The 17308-nt window shown below is 39.3% G+C and overlaps 4 protein-coding genes and 1 pseudogene across 5 annotated transcripts in view; 2 read left to right on the forward strand and 3 right to left on the reverse strand.

The window, feature by feature from the left end:
- LOC6611384 (voltage-dependent calcium channel subunit alpha-2/delta-3) overlaps positions 1-17308 on the reverse strand; it is a 33978-nt gene that overhangs the window by 10263 nt on the left and 6407 nt on the right. For both annotated transcript variants that reach the window (XM_032721518.1, XM_032721511.1), the window contains exons 3-4: positions 13415-13496; positions 4118-4228 (exon numbers count right to left, since the gene is read on the reverse strand). In XM_032721518.1, coding sequence (XP_032577409.1) covers positions 4118-4228; positions 13415-13496 — 193 coding nt within the window. The remainder of the gene's footprint in view (positions 1-4117; positions 4229-13414; positions 13497-17308) is intronic.
- On the reverse strand, positions 10-461 carry LOC116801499. Its single transcript, XM_032721531.1, has one exon. It carries the CDS (start codon positions 398-400, stop codon positions 221-223), a length of 180 nt encoding a protein of 59 aa, XP_032577422.1. The 5' UTR covers positions 401-461; the 3' UTR covers positions 10-220.
- Positions 1579-3277, forward strand: LOC6611386 (phenoloxidase-activating factor 2). The gene is made up of 2 exons (XM_002035895.2): positions 1579-1803; positions 2029-3277. The coding sequence occupies exons 1-2, from the start codon at positions 1594-1596 to the stop codon at positions 3190-3192; spliced, it is 1374 nt and encodes a 457-aa protein (XP_002035931.1). The 5' UTR covers positions 1579-1593; the 3' UTR covers positions 3193-3277.
- Positions 10818-11728, forward strand: LOC116800200 (annotated as a pseudogene).
- LOC116801498 lies at positions 16085-16637 on the reverse strand. The gene has a single exon (XM_032721526.1). It carries the CDS (start codon positions 16587-16589, stop codon positions 16188-16190), a length of 402 nt encoding a protein of 133 aa, XP_032577417.1. The 5' UTR covers positions 16590-16637; the 3' UTR covers positions 16085-16187.

The following is a 17308-nucleotide window of genomic DNA, read 5'->3' on the forward strand; positions in this document are numbered from 1 at the left end:
AAAAACAGATTTAAATTGTATATTTTGATTTTTATTGCGGGATATAATAATAACATATGTATGCATGCAAAATTCTTTTAAAAATTATCGCGTTTGTTCAACATTCCACCTGCATTAGCAGTTGTTTATCGACTGTCACAGAAATTCCAATTTGAATACGTTGTACATATTATATATAATATAATATAATATATAAAACTAGTTTTCATATTAGGTTGTGTTATCCACGTTGATGCTGCCGATTTACACAGTCGAGGTGGCTTTGAATATTATTTACGTCGATCACCAGGTTTCCATTTTTGCTATAAAATCCACTGCCACATCCTTGAGGAGCAGCCATGCAGCATCCCACAATAAGGCAGCCAATTAGCAAGAGTAAAACGAAGGTTCGCGAATCCATTTCAATGCGTTCTGTTTGTTGCGATTAGCAAAGTGATACTGTTCAACCATATCAGCTTTGAACCCAGAGTATATACGATTTTATTCCAATCGGGAGATTCCCAGAATCAAATGCCACGTAATACAAAGTATTTATTATAGCAGATCTCTCCGAGCTCAAAACACGTTGCTTATGGAAGGGAAATCCAGTACGAATAAATTGCTTTATTAAGTTAGTTGTATTAAGAGGTCTACAAAGATATTTTCCTCTAAGCCAACTAACTTCCCCTCAAACAACGCCTCTGGCATACTGAGCTTGTCCGTCAGCTTTAAGCCAATAGTTTATAAACCGGTAAAGTGGGCATCGCCCAGAAGCTATTTCCACCTATCTCTTATGTAGCATAGCAAATGCACATGTTGCATTTCTGGAAAAACCAAGAAATTGCATTGATTTCTTATTCCCGTGATGATGGCAAAGTTGAATCTGCACATTTCAGTTTAAACCTAAATTGTATTTGGGTTAATGCCTACTTTTATTTATATTCAAATTTAATTATTATATTATACATTTAATATTAATTATTAGATAACTTCTGACTGTATTCAATATAATCAATATAATTTAATCACGGGTATACGAATACATGAGCTTAAGTATAAGCTCCGAGAAATGGTGACTGTTTATGATGCTGTCACGTCCGTCGTTGTTTTTCTTGTAGGTTAATTATTAATTAATGATGCTTCGTATGCGTTTTTCTTATGGGCCAAGGGGAGAAATTTTGGAAAAATCTGCCCGCTGTCCGCAAGAAAATTATTGTTGAACCAAACAAGCCAAAACAAAAACCTCACAGAAAACAAATTTAATCGATATAATGACGAAATCATAAAAAGAAAGCCCCCATTAGGGGCTCAGGAGGAAAGTTTCCAGCAGACGAATTGCCTGACATCGAAGACGAATGACTAAACGCAGAGAAAGGAGCTGGAAGAAGTGTGGATACATATAAGCTTGACAGCATGAGCAACATATAAAACTACGTTCTCTTACACTTTTGCCTCACAAAAAGACATAAATAAACTCGAAGAATCGGTAATCATAAATAATTATAAATATATACATACGTTCATATTTATGCGATAAGGCTAAGATTCTTTTTCATCTCATCAATAAGTGCTCAGAACATTCTGCTTTCAGTTTATTTCTCGACGTAGACTTGAATGGATTCAATGTACGGAATTATTGCAATAGTGTCGCTAATCCTGGTCGCTGGTCAAGTCCAGGCACAGGGCCAAAGTTGCGGTGGATCAGATAATCACCATTGCGTCGCGCGTCATATGTGCAAGAACCAAATTGATTTTCGAATGGCAATGTCATACCGCAACCTAGGATGTGTTTCCACTGGGATTTGCTGCCCCAAGAACCGAACAGTAAGCATTACAATTTATTGGGACAAAAAGTATGGAGGTTTTTTTTAAATGCACGGCTAATTAAACCCGTGTTACTTGTAGAGTAAATGAGTAATTGATTCGTTGAAAAGTATGTAAGAAGGAAGCTAGTGATCCTGATCAAGCACTTATATTCTTTATAGAGTCGATAAATCTGACTCTAAAGTGTAATTCCATCTAATTTATTCCTTTATACATTTATTCCAGATCCAGGAGCCTGTCGTCATCATTAATGAACCGATAGCTGATCCCCACTGCGGATTTGTCAACTCGAAAGGTGTGACCTTCTCATTTAGTGATGATGGTACGGGCTTGGCCCAGGAGGGGGAGGTACCATGGATGGTGGCCTTGCTGGACGCCAGAACCCGCAGCTACGTGGCCGGTGGTGCCCTTATCGCTCCACATGTAGTGATCACGGCCAGGCAAAGGAGCGAAAACATGAACGCAAACCAGCTTGTTGTGCGGGCTGGCGAATGGGACTTTAACACCGCTACCGAGCAGTTTCCACATGTGGACGTTCCCATTCGGTCGATTGTCCGTCATCCTGGCTTCAGTTTAGAGACTGGGGGCAATAATGTTGCCCTTGTGTTTCTCCGCAGATCGCTCACAAGCTCCCGCCACATAAATTCAATATGTATGCCGTCGGCTCCAAAGAATTATGATTTCACCCGGTGCATATTTACGGGCTGGGGAAAGAATTCCTTCGATGATTCCTCCTACATGAATGTCATGAAAAAGGTATTATTGCCGGTGGTCCCAAGTCGTACCTGTGAGCAGCAACTTCGCCCCTATTACGGAAACGATTTCAAACTGGACAACAGCTTGATGTGCGCAGGCGGTGAGCCTGGAAAAGATTCTTGCGCGGGTGACGGTGGATCCCCGCTAGCCTGCCCAATGAAAGACAACCCGAATCGCTACGAACTGGCTGGCATTGTGAACTTCGGCGTTAGCTGCGGATTGCCTGGCGTCCCGGCTGTTTATACAAGTGTGGCTAACGTTATCGGATGGATTGTAATGGAAACTAACAAAGGGCCGATACCTGAAGAGCGGGAGGAGGTTCCTTACGCAAGTCCAGCACTTTCTGCAGGCACGCATCTTCAACAGTGGAATCAACCGAACTATGGAGGGCATCCGACAAGCTATCCAAATGTTGATTCCATTCCATGGCAGGTCCTAGAAACTAATAGTGATCTTGCCAGTAGTCCGTACGTTAGTTATCACCCTGTTGAAGACAGCGGGATCAACATTTCCTCTGGTGATCATGGAAATGAACAACAAATTATTAAGCCCATTCAGGAAGACAAGCCGAACGAGCCAGATGATTTTTTTAATAGCGTATTTTCAACCACAATGGAATACAGTTTCGATTAAATTTGTATACTGAATACGTTGTTTGTGTGTGAAAATGTTTAACTTCGTATTAAAGAAAACGGCCGAGTATTTATGGTTGATACTAGCGGATTTGCTCTTTCTTATAGTAGCTGTTCAGATCCAATTGATTTTGTTATCGACTATTCACTGTGTATTATTAACCCATCGTGGCCCGTGCAAATTACCCGGATAGCGAGGGACTTCATTGACACGCAGTGGACACTGTGGAGTGCCACAAAGAGAGACAGACCGCAAGGACCGCAGAATGGGGATGTCCTCGGTGACGTGGGCGTGGCCAGCAGTTAGTCCTTTTGCCAGGAGCGGAGCCTCGCCTCCCGTCCCGTGACACTGCTGGGCACGCACACGCAGCAGCTGCGGGCACCATCAAAAACTTGGGCTTGTGGCGGGCGCACTTTAATTTCAATTTGGCGCCGACCCCTCAGATTCACCACCGCCAGTACCACCATCGCAATCAGACTGGCCCCACGGCAATTTATTGTTTTCCACTTTACGCCAGTGTCCCTCTGGAGACGGTGTCCTGTGTCCGCGTGTTATTGTTTTGTTGTGTTTTTTAGTGCCGACCTCAAATTTGAGAGTTGGGGGGAGTGCCTTCGCCATTCCCTTGAGCTTTTGAGAGATTGAGCCACTCGTCAATTGTAGGCACATCCAATGAACAGGAAGTTTGGGGATGTACAGTGAAAACAAATATCGGAACACAATTTCTTCATTACCATATCACGTTAAAGTAATTGTTTGAATTATGTGTATCATAAATGAATTTAAATCCTAAGGAACTTCAGCAAAAGCATTAAATTAAAATCTATCCAGTTCCTGGTATTCAAATCTCGTTTAATAACATTTCGTTGAGTGTACAAGAGCGGGAACACTTGGATGTTGGGGGGAAGAATCGGAGATTTTCACTTACCATGACAGCATTGCGCTTGAAATCCATAAAGTTCTTCACCTCGGCGGCCAATTCACGCAGGAGGATAATACCATCCTTGCGCTTCACTTCGATGTCGTTGTCCTTGAAGCGCTGCAAATGAAACAACGAAATCATCAGATACACAATTCTCAGTACATTCGACGGGCATAATCTATAAAAGTGATGGGCGCCGGTTCGCGAAAGCAAAAAAGGGTTAAGGGGCCATAAAACTTTTGCGCTTTCTTATTGTCCAACATAAAAGGTTGATGTACCTCGGAAATGGCAATCTGAGCCTGAAATTACTTAAGTGGGCGGAGTTTCTATGGCTTCAGGCGACTCTTAAATTGATACTAAATTGATTTTAATGTATCTTATTAATTAAATAAGGTTTTCATTAGATAAAGGCAGGGTTGCGGTGCCATTTTCTTAAAAGCGTTCTAGCCCAAGGGAGGCTAATGCCGTTGGTCATAAAATGAAATACAAGTTGATCGAGTTACGAAATTGAATTAAGCTTAACTAACCACTAAAATTTAATTAATTGTAATTTATAAACACAATCTTAAATATTAACTGTGTATATTAAAATCCATGCATAACTGCGTGTATAATTCTTATTAAATTTCACATTTCATTGCACTTATCCCCATAAAACTCACACAAATGGAACTTCTGCTAACTGAAGTGAGACACGCACACATTCTAGTTTGAGATTGAAGCAGATACACGCATTTAGTGGCCAAGTTAATGGGCCCAGCATTTTGCCCTGATTTTCCTCACCAGTTACTAGAGCCAACACACGCACACGAAGATGCCCATCGTCATTTTAATGATTTTTCTATTGAACGTGTTGTCATCTGCTTTAATGGAAAATTCTGATGAGTTTTCTTCTCTGTTATTTTCCCCCCTGATGAATTCCCATAATCATAATCGAAAGAGTAGCAGGCGAATGGAAAAGTAATGGGCTTGGCAGGCAAATGCATTTTATGACTTTTCCATGCATTTAAGTGGCACAAATTAGCAATTTAGAAATGGAGTTATACGGGGGCGTCGGCCACGCCCATTTCAAATTGTCACTTTTCAAACAAACTGTCAGTTAAATTATATTTCAGCTGCAACGGAAGAGAAAAGAAGAAAGTCCTGTGTGTGTTTGTGTGTCTGTACATGTCCCAGGCGAATTAATTAGGAAACTTTTCTTAACTGATTCACTGCCAGCAGCAGCAGAGAAGAAACTGCTTGGCTACGAATACATATACATTCCAAAAAAAAAGTAACTCAAATCAAATATAATTAGAATATTTTACAACAATTAAAAGCCTTTTTTTGGTTTGTAGCTGAGAAAGAAACTCTCCTCTCAACTTAAGTGAAGATCATATTAGTTCGTGCATCTATCAATATGTTAAGAATCACTAAATGGTTGTATAATTTCTATTGTATAATAGTCTAGGTTTACAGTACACTTGAATAAAATGGTAACACACAATTTTGTTTAATTATAATAGTGCAATAACTTTTCCTCTGTGTGTACTTGTAAATGTAAGTGTGAATGGAACACACACACACGCTGCAAATACTTGTGGCCTGGGCCAAAATCCAACCATGTACCATTTGTATGCTTGTGTGTGACCACAGAACTAAAACTGCAGGAAGAAGTCTCTTTGAGGCATTCATTGGCGGGCCAAAGAAAATGTCACCCACAAAAATTGGGCAAAAAGACAGTATTACTGGCACAAGGAGCTTATCCCTCGCTTTGTCTTACTTGTAATGCCACTGAGCATTATAAATGCCGACTGCAATTGACTCACATGTGAGAGCTTAAAAGTGTCGGAATTAGATTTCCCAAAATAAATTTTTTAAATCATTCATAAAGATCGCTTTAAGACATAAGACTTAATCAAATTAGGAATTTAACGCTGACAACCCATCTAAATTAAGGCAATTTTAAGCACTTTTGTACAAGTAATCCATCCTGCAAAGTTTTAACCGCAAAGATGATTTATAGCTATTGCAAAAACCATTAGCTAACTATTTCCAATTCAAAGCCATTGGTCAAAAAAGGAGTGGAGCAAGGTTAAATCGAAAAGGCAATCCATTGGGTTCGGAAAATGCATTGAAAATTAAAAGAATGTCAAGCAAGAAGCCGAAGCTTAACAAAAAAAATATAAAAAAAAAAGAATCAATGAAGGAAAAAGTTTCTACTCCTATATGTATATCTGCGGGGCTAGCAAGATATTAGCCACGTCTGCACGGGCCACGCCCACAAAAACCTCACCCAACTTTCATTCGATGGCAACATTTTATAAAGCAATTTCCACGCGAGCAACATCGAAATGCAATGCACGCCTGAAGGACACACGCGTGTATGTGTGTGTAAGAGTGTCCTGTCACGATGGGAAGTACAGGGGAGAGTAGTGGGGCAGGGTCTGAATGGGGTGGTAGAGAAAAAAACTATATACAATATGTATACAATATGGGTAGCACTCGAAGAGCGAGAACAGCAGCAGCATCAGCAGCCATAGAAAGTTTTCATATTGCGGTTGACTCTGGAAAATGTTGCGCAAGGAGGAGCCCTCCAGCGGACCTCCAACGCCCATCCCCACCCACCGTCCTCCACGCCCAACCACCCACAGACGGGTGCGTATGCAGCTGGTGCAGAATTTTAACTGGAGCAAGGACATCCGGGGGGGCCGAGCTGCGAGAGTGGAGCATTCCTGAGCTTTGGCTTCTGCTCCTGTTGAATTCCATCTTAAGTTAAGCAGCTTACGCATGCAGCAGCAGATGCAACAGCTCCGTCGTCTACCTGAACTCTGGCAGAACTGAGATGCAAATTTTGAACTCCTTTTGCACTGAAACAAACGCGTATGACTTTAGAAGCAAGTTAATTGAGCCTCCTACTTTTGCAAATCATATATATAGTTATTATTATCAGTTTCGCAAATTCTATTTGTGCAGACGCTTTCGGTGCATTATTGATTTGGTGTTTTTGTTGGTGAAAACCCCATAATTTCATTTCCGTTTTAATCAGGAAGGTTAAAACCCAATCTCACTTATTTAGCTTAGCAACGATTAAATAACAAACAAGACCTAAAGCATCTTGGGTTTGGAGATTATTTATTTTATTTTTAGTAATGACTTTTCTTTTATAAGATCAAATATAATATTTGTGTTTTTATTTTTTATTTACAAAAGCATAAAATAAATAGCTACAGAAAAAGATAAACTTCAGGTGCATTGTGTGTCCTAAAATAATTAAATTTAGCATTCCCCCAAGTGCATTTGTAGCGTTGAGAATATTGACTTTTGCCTTGGCTTCCTCTTGTCTGAGTTATAATGCTCCAAAGTGCCACGACGGGCTGAGAAAGCGGAACAACTCTTTGGTCTGGTTTGGCATTTTGTGGCCTGGTCTGGAAATGCGCTAATTAGATTTTAATGAAGATGTCGCTGTCAACCCCCCACCACCTCCACCACTGAACTCCAGTTCCTAGCCCCAACGAATCTTGGGGCCCCAACCCTTCGGAAAAGCGAGCAACAATGTCTCGCATCAACGCGCATGTTTCCCTGTTCGCTGAAGCAGAGGTTTCTCAAACTAATTTCTCAGCACGGACCTGTTTTTATATTTTTCTACTCTTTTGCATATTAAAGTTTTGTAGTTTTCCTTTCTGTCATAGGTTGTGTTAATTTTTCATTCCTACGGATAATTTCAATTATTTTTTACACACGACCTGCTTTAAAGTTTTAATGAGCGTGTTTTGCTTGTTTTTAATGACTAGGTAAAAAGTTTGTTTGTTTTAGCAGTAAATAGTTAAAAAGAGCAGTGTTTTCTAACTCCCAGAGCACTGCGACTATCGAACGTATTTGGAAAGAAATTTACTTAAATGATTGCTGGTAAAAAATGTCTTGAAAAGCAGCCATTAATTATTTTGTAGTTAATTAAGCAAATATATAACCTACCGGGAGTTGAGTCATTCCACCTGGCATTTGCTGCTTCCATTTAATGGACTAACCCCCCAAGGATTTGATGAAATTAAATATTTAATTTGCGTTATACTTTCATTAAGGACCAGTTCCGAGAAGTATCCGCCCACCTAACATTTGTTTGCCGGCAGCTGTATGTCATGCTCGCATTTTCCCCACCAAACGACAACGACAGACTTAAATATTTGCATAGACAAGACCTGGCCATACGCCGACGTACATCTGTATATATATATATATGGTATATATATATATATATATAAAGTATATATATATATGAAGAGGATCAAGGACTGTGTGGGTCTGCGGCCCGAATGCATTTTGGACCGCACAAAAGCCAGTGGAGAGTAGCTCCATGAAGGAGCTGAGCTGCCCCCAGCCATTCCGGTGGATACCCTATGCCCAACCCCTCAAGTGCGTCGCCTAGTCGTCGCCTTGATTTACGATTAGTCTCTTTGCAGTCCGCAACACTGTTCGCCACACACTTAGTTAGCCAAACACACAAAACCAACTCGATCTCTCTGAGCCCAAGCCCAGTCTCCGCCCCCATTTAAGCCACAAGGCCCTTAACAAGGCCTTTTGTATTTGTCACCAAACTGTGGGAAATGGAGCAGAATCGCCGCGTGGGAGTTGCATGGTGATGTGTAGTTGGTATCGGTGGAGTGGGCAACCACTTTCCCAAACAAATGACCAACAATCTGCATTTTGGGGCCCAGCCCCTTCACCGAAAATTATAATTGCTTAGGCGGCGAGAACAAACAGAAAAAAAGGAATTTTACTAAATCTTACAGTCGAGCAGTGAAAGTCAGTTTTATTTAATTATAAATTAAAAAGCTTGTGATGTAAGTCAACAAGAACATAGCTCATGTTGTTGAAAACAATTTAGAAAATAAATTGTAATAGTCCTCAAAATTGCTTTATTGCTTGAAAAGCTTTAAGGATTAAGATTCTCTCCCACGAACATGAACTCGACTTGCAGATGGTTTACTTTTACCTTCAATAAGCGTCGAGAAGAATGCCAAGTAGAAGCGCTAAAAAGCTGGCAAAGGCAGAAAACAATAATTTGGATGCCACTTACAGTGGGAGTCGACCAGGAAAATGAAATAGAGGAGGGAAAATGGAAAAATGTGTGGGAAAGCAAAGGCTGGACGCCGAAGAAAAACGACAGCACGCGCCAGTTTTGTTTTCTTATATTTTTCGCTGTTTAAAAAGTTTTGTATTACGTGCAAAATGGGGGCACGCTTAAATTTATTTGCCAGCAAAGCAAGTAGAAAGCGAGAAGGCAATTTTCACAAGAATTTGACCCATATTTCACTGCAAGTGATGTGAGCTAAGAGCCCAGCTGTTAGACAATGATCAGCAGCACCGTTAGCTGCACATCATCATTTGCCATAATGACAACACATACGCAAAGTGAGAGTGCTCCTGTCATTTTGTCCATTTGTGTTGCCATGTTGTCGATAAACCCCTTTCCTCTCAGTCACGTTTGACAGAAAGTGGCCGCCATATGCAAGTTATTTGGTTGTACAATGCGACCGTCAACTCTATTTTTGTTGCCATATCTTAGACAAAACTCTATGCTTCAGTATTTTATAATCACTATTTTTGTATCAAATAAAATTCACGTATAGTAGTGCATTGAAAGTAGCGATAAGCCACGAAACGTACGATGACTTTATAACGACTCCCATTAAATAAATAGAAAAATACTTTTAATAAAAATTCTTTGAATTTGCGTATGGGCGATAACATACCATATTAATCCTTGATTTCATAGAAAAATGGAATGGAATTAATCTTTAACATTGTGTATTATCACAATTCGGATTCGAATTTAAAACTAGACCTTTCTGCTCGATGTACAACCAATAGTTGTAATGTAACAATATAGTTTATAGTTTGTAACCAATAGTTTAGAGAAGTGACATCTAATGTCATTCGCATCGGCCTTTACATCCGGTTGTAGGTTGTATCTGTCTGAAGAACATATTTCATGACTTAGGTAGATACTTTTTTAGATAGTGAGCGCTAAACACTTTTGAGCCAAGGAATAGGGAAAATAAAATAAATGAATATGCGCCACGCACAGGCATTCCACACAAACACACACACACACACACTGCTTCCCATTCTCACTGAGCTCGTCCTTCGTCGCAGCCATTTTGTCTTCGGATTGCCGTTGTCCTTGCTGTCCCTGTTGTCCTGCGACGCCTTTCGCATAACTGAACGTGTGCGCTGCATTTGTTTTACTTTTTATTATGCTACTTTAAAACGCCAAACGGGAAAAACAGCTACCCAAAATAGCATAGAAAAAGCATCTACAGCAAAACAAAAGGAAAAAACGAATAAATAAAAGGAAGAGGAATCCGGGTGTGCGGGCCACACCCACAATGCTGCCCACTTTCCTTTTTTAGTTTTCTTTTTTTCCTATTTTTTCAATTACAACATACAAAAACATACAAAAAAAAACTGTGTCAGCATTAAAAAATAAAAAGACCGAATGAAAAATTCAACTTATTTATTAATAAATATTTTCAGTTCGTCAGAAATTGTCATTAAGGGGCTTTACAATTTTAGACGTGACTGCATACATAAATAAAAACAAATAATCTTTCTCCCGAAAAATAATTGAGTTTGTTATTTCTGATCTTTTGTCCGATTATACAGACAATCAGAATGTGTAGCTAAAAATGTCATTTAATCTTGAATTGGTTCTCGGACAACTATTATGTTCGAGGCTTGGATACTAATAGTAGCACTTTTTGTGCTTAGCGTGGCTGAAAATGTTGAAGACCTTTAAAAGATTGAAAAGATATATGCCAGAGCACATATTTATATTTATATATAAATATATACCAAATTTTAATTCATATTTACTTTAATTTAAGAATTCGGATCTTTTGCCAGTACATCTAAAGTGCGGATATGGTAATCCAAAAGCTCTGAAAGTGAAATTCAATGTTACCGATGGGCAATCCCATCCACAATCACAGCTTAGTGGGTGGTGGCTCTTTAATTGCCCCAGACGTTGTGCTCACAGCTGCCCATCGGAAAAGCGTGGGGGATATAAGCGTCAGAGGCGAGTATGGAATTACGGATTAGCTTTGGAAAAATCTCCATTTGAAGAGGCAAGAAATGGTTATTCATGAATCATTTAATTATCGGAGAGGAGCCAACAACTTGGCGCTGCTCTTCTTGGATAGGGACTTCCCTCTAACATACAAGATTAACACCATCTGTTTGCCCACCCAGAAAAGATCGCTATCTTCCACTCCCTGATTAGTGGCTGGTTGGGGTAAACATCAGTTTAGTGACATGCATTACGGAGGCGTATTGAAGAATATTGATTTACCTATTGTACCCACGGATATCTGTCAGGATCAGCTGCGCAAAACCAGGCTGGGCAAAAACTACACACTGCCTCGTGGGGTAATTTGTGCCGGTGGCGAGAAGGATATTGATGCTTGCACCGGCGATGGTGGTGGAGCACTTTTTTGTCCAATTACCGAGGATCCCAATCGGTTCGAGCAAATTGGCATTGTCAACTGGGGTGTGGGTTGTAAGCAACAAAAAAGTTTAAGCCATGGATTGATCGGCAAACGGAAGCAAATATATATATACCCGATAATAATTAATTAATTATACAATTAACCGAAACCAAAATATAGTTCATCCTTAATATTATTTTTTAAACTGTTTTTTCTTCCTAGTGGCATGTCAATAATTTTATTAAACACACCGTAGGTTGGTGCCAAAGCGAAAGGCGTTGACAAGGGACGGCGTTCACATAACCACTAACAACACACACCTACAAAAAAAGCAACGTAAGGGCAGATTAACCTTCACACGCACAAAATGGTATGATATAATGCTTATAAAGCACATAGGAATACATATCAACACACACATAGCCACGGACCATTTCCGCCAAAAATTCAACGCGGCGAATACTTGATATTTAATTCAATCTGGGCGTAGGTTTTCATTTTTTGCCGTTGTAAGCGACGTGCGCTTTAAATTAACACAAACAAACGTTGTCAGCGACAGCAACACACGCACACGCATACACCCATACATACACACACACCCACAAGCGGGACAACAGCAATGACACACACACACACACACGTACAGCAAAGCAACAGCAACAAGGCACTTGACAATTACAGACTCAATGACAGTCACAGCCAGCAAATTTATTTGCATTTTAGCTGCCTTTCTGGCTGCGAATCCTGTCGCTTCCTCCGCAGCTCGCCTTCCTCGCATGTCCCCTTGTCCCGCCAGGATCCTTGTTCTTGCTCCTGCCCCTGTTTCTCTGTATAATTTGCCCGATATTTATACCCTTATTTGGGGACGGTTGGGCCTTCAGCAAGTCCAGACTATACTTCATTTAAAAATGGCCCCATATACATCCATTAACACTTTTTGTTTATTTTGTGAATACAATTTACCTACTAAAGCTATATTTTCCTGGATATTTCCCTATAATATCACTTATATTTTGCATTAGATCACTGTAAGTATATAATAAAACATATTTACTATTTTTAAAAATATATTAAAAAGTTGTATATTTTTTGTTTCTAACTCATTAAATATTGAAAATAATATTAAATTTTTATTGGAAGTTCCTTGCTATCATATAATGTAGGGTATTATGAAAGCACTTATTTTGTTTATGCAAATCCGCATAAACGTAATCCCTCGCACATAATCACAACGTACACAGTCGGCCAATAAAAGCAGTCCACTAACTTAGGCACGTCTGATTAAACGCGAAAGTACGCGACTTGCTGAAACCACCATCTTCCACCGCAGGCCACGCAGTCAACCAAATCCAAACAGAGTCGTGCTTATGAACATAGATAGCAGCGTGGCGTACACTTATATCAGCCCGCTTAACCCACGATTTAACCCCCCCAATTAGCCTTATTTGTGTTTAAATTGCATTAGGGCCAACAGCAAGCAACAAAGCAAAACCAAACCAAACAAAACAACACACCATACGAGTATCAGAGCAACCAAATAAGAACGTCAAAGAAACACACGAAAAATTGACGCATTTGATGGTTAAGCTCCCTATAAGCCGAGCCATTCAAAGCTTTTATCGATAAATTCTTGCTTTTCGATAAGTTCAACTAAGTGGCCACAGGGCTTAAGTGAATTTGTTTCGACTAAACCCCAGCCAAACAATCGTAGCCATTAACCCAGGCGATTGGTCGTACCCACATGTCAGGATTATCAGATACATATGCTTATATTATCAGAGCCATCGAATAGCGTACTTATTGAATTTTCAGATATATCAGCCACGTAGTTACTTACACTTTTGATCTCGTTCATTTTGGTAAATTGTCGTCCAAACTCCCACAAGTCAACGCCGAACTTCAAGGCCCAATTGCGAACCCTGAAAAAGTAGATATAAGTTTTATGAGTTTGAGTAAATTTTAGCACAATTAAGTTAGCGCAATTGTAAATAATTCTAAAAATCAGCTTAAACAGTCAATGATTGGCTGTCATTTGAGAATTTTTTTATATTAACCTATTTGTTATGTTAAATTTGGTATTTAAGTGTCCTTTTCAACATTTGCTTAATGCACAAAATAAAAGTATCAGTTGCTCTTAAATCGTTAAAAAGCTTTCAGATCATTAGCCTACAATACCATTGCTACTCATCGACACGTGGCTGATTTAAAATCAATTAAAATCGATTTAAAATTGCGTATAAATTATTTCCAACTCATTATGCTTAAGCCTACGATTGGTTAATGAGAGCCAAATATAAAATGGCTGCGAAAATAATGCAACAAATACATAAATGTACTTGGCAACACATTTGAACAATGTTAACAAATAATATTTATTCATGGAAGACTTAAAGACAAAAAAGGTAAATCGACTATTTTGCAGGACACGACCAACAGGACCAACTCACTTGAGAAAGACCCAAGACAGCAGCAAAACTCATTACAGAGGACCATCGAATGGGATGGGGGAAACTCTCAAGGGTCGAGGGATAACAACAGGACCAACAGCCAACTATTGTGAAAACATTTGCCAAACATTTATAATCTAAACGCGAAAGTCAAAAGCAAAACAAAAGCAGCCCAACGAGTGCTCAGAAAACAAGTCCATGGGAGGGGGAAATGTGTCTAAAGCAACAGAAAATTTAAAATAAGGGGCGGAGGACCCGAAGTCGGAGTGTTGATACAGCCAAGGAAAACGAGAAAAAAATTGAATATTATACAAAAAAATTACGAACGAAGCAACAAGCAAAAACAAAATCAAGTTGAGCCAGAGTAAAGACCTTGCAGAATAATGCCCCCAAAAATATTTGGACAATTTTATGGCATTATCTGCAATATCAATACTGTGGCAAAGAGAGGGAGGTAGGTGAAGCCAAGGAAACTCGAACCGCAGCAACGTTGCGTATACGCAATGTTGGTTATGTTGAGCCGACGGCGAGCCACCATACCAACGAGCTCCCTCTCTCTCGCTCGCTACCACTGCCATCTAGATACAAAATAAGCGCATGTTTATATGCTATATGGCCAACTAGGGAGGCGGATGGTGCAAAGTTGGTTGGGGGTGAAGAGACAGAAGATTGTGATGGGAAGGAAGTGCAACTGCAGTCAAGCGGGCTACAGACAAAGTTTTATGGCTCGAACGATGCCAAAAATGAATTTAAATTATATGAAAATTGTATTATAAACGGAAACTCCCGAGGAGGCAGAAACCAGAAGCAGCAACATCTCTTCCCGCATCTTCGTGGCCCGCAGCAATAAAGCGTAGACAATGGAGCGAAATAAAGTGGCCAACAAAGTGATTGAAATTGGATAATGCTGATGGCTGGCAACAACAAAGAGCTGGCAAACTGATGGTAGGGTCAAGTGGTCACAATTAAACGAGATCCACACCATGGAAGCGTTAACTATGGACGGTTGGTTGAAACGAACGAGTTAAAACGAATGTAATATAAATGTTGATGAAATCGGAATGAATTAAAATATTAAGAAAGTTACATAAAAACATAAAGTTAAGAACAAGCTTGGTAAATTAGAAATTGGAGTTTAAAACATTCCAAATAATATTCCCAACTTCCTTGCAGCCCAGAAACAACTTTTCCAAATATTCTTTGAATAATATATCAGCAGGCATCCACAACAAAAATTTGTCTTTAAATATGAAAACCTAGTACAACATTCTATTCTAGTTTGGTTTTATCAAAAAATATGCTAGAAATACACACACACACGCAGAGAATATGGCGAACAATACACACACACCCAAAGGAACAAGAAAAACATTGAAAATCGGGTCCAAGCAGCAAACTGCAATGAAAGGCCATCAACGTCATCTTCTTGGCCTGAAGTAGAAGAGATTCTTTTTTTTTTAGATTCTTTGGACTCTTTCTGGTGCCTGTGGTGGAGGCCGGCACAATAAAAAGTCACATTTTTACACATAGATATTCCTTTCTTTTTTTGTATTTTTGTTGCTTGGCCAGAAACTTGACAATGGCTAAAACTATGCATGTATGTACGTGAGGATGAGACGGTGGGTGCTCAGGTGTATTCGTAGTGACTTTCAATTCTGTCTCAGCTTTTTGAGCACGAACCAACCACCTACGTATGTCATTCTCAAGTAGCATATGTATATGCATGCCCAAAGCCATCGAACCAGTTCCATTGCCTTTTTTCCACTGTTTTGTTCAGCTCGGTCGTTTCACGTTTGTCTATGCAGTTTCTCACTTTTCGGGCGGAGAGTTTATGCCGAGGCAGGTAGTAGTAGTCCCTTAGAGTAGGTCAATGGGTTTTTGCCATTTTGCATCATTGAAATTGAAATGAGTCCCCTTCTGCCGCTGCCAACAGACTTGAATGCGCAATCACAAGAGCGCACTTCAATGCAACCCTCAGCGAGAGCAGAGCTACTAAGATGTTCGAGGAAATACCATATAGGAAATAGAATTTGATTCTAATACCTGTAAGGTACACACATATTGCAATTTTTTGATCAATTTTAATTCTGAATACATGATAGTTCGTTTTGATAAAAATCAATGACAATAAAAATAGGGAGTCACTCATATCCTGTGCCCGGCTTAGTTGAATCTATAAAGATATGGATGCCTAAGTGACATGGAGTGATCAATATTGGATGCACAGCCATAAACTTGATAGGATTCCTCAAGATGTTTGGCTGGTGATTTGATAGTTCGCTTTCGTTTATCCCGATCGTTTTCCTTCATGATTTCCAACAGTTCTGGGGGAAGACTATATAGATCTCCTCTCTTAATGAAAAATCCGAATGGCTGGTATTCTTCGAGCAATACTTTAATCTCATCTTCAAAAACACTGCCAGGCACACCAAATTTCCTTCCAATACTCGCGGAAATCTCCTGTAGAGTCATTGGCTTTCTAATAGCCTTCATTCTGTGACTAACAACCGCTACACCAAAGTTAACAACTCTGTGGTGATTTATTTTACAAAAATTTTGATTCATTTTTTTATTTGATTATTATTGTTTTGGATCTGACGAAGTTTACGTAAAGTACTGTGATCAAAATTATAATTTGAATAGGATAATATACAAAAGATAAAATTAACGATTTTAAATACGAAGCTAATTAATTTGTTGTGTTCCGCGCTAATTCGAAATCCCCTTAAATAAAACTAAGTGGTAATTACGACTGCTGGTAGGTGGAAAATAAAAACCAAAATAATGCGCTAGACACTGCAGTCGCTTCTGTTTGTGTCTCTGGTTCAACTTCTGCTTAATGCACTTTCACTGTCATTTGTCATAAGTAGTTAGTGCTCTGTTTGCTTCCTTTTTGTTGATTTTCCTTTATTTATTCACTTAAGCTGCCTCCACGGTAATTAGATCTGCCACGCCCAAGAGCAAAAAAAACAGCGAATTGTGTCTTATGCAAAATGGTTTTAATCAGCAAATGTGCCAGTTGCGCCAAATAAACAATGCTACTAAATAGGAATAACAATTTATATATAATTTAGATGGGATTAAAACATTTGTATCTTAAAGATGCAATCGTTCCTTGTTTTTTAACCCCTTAAGCAGGGTTTTTTGGTTAATATATTAAACTAAAATAGAAATTAGCCAAAAATACATAAAATTAAAGGACGTGTTTTCAGAATCTTTTCGTTGGTTTCCATTTATTAAGAACAAATACTGAGACAGTTTCTTATGTACCATTTAGAACCTCC

This window comes from Drosophila sechellia, chromosome 2L, assembly GCF_004382195.2.
Source record: "Drosophila sechellia strain sech25 chromosome 2L, ASM438219v1, whole genome shotgun sequence".
In the NCBI taxonomy this organism is placed as follows: Eukaryota; Metazoa; Arthropoda; class Insecta; order Diptera; family Drosophilidae; genus Drosophila; species Drosophila sechellia.

Excerpts from the sequence above, each read along its gene's own strand:
- LOC116801498 (XM_032721526.1), bottom strand. The coding sequence starts at position 16,589 with ATGAATCAAAATTTTTGTAAAATAAATCACCACAGAGTTGTTAACTTT.
- LOC116801499 (XM_032721531.1), bottom strand. The coding sequence starts at position 400 with ATGGATTCGCGAACCTTCGTTTTACTCTTGCTAATTGGCTGCCTTATT.
- LOC6611386 (XM_002035895.2), top strand. The coding sequence starts at position 1,594 with ATGGATTCAATGTACGGAATTATTGCAATAGTGTCGCTAATCCTGGTC. Across the intron at positions 1,804-2,028 it reads GCTGCCCCAAGAACCGAACA|ATCCAGGAGCCTGTCGTCAT; the intron begins GTAAGCATTACA and ends CATTTATTCCAG.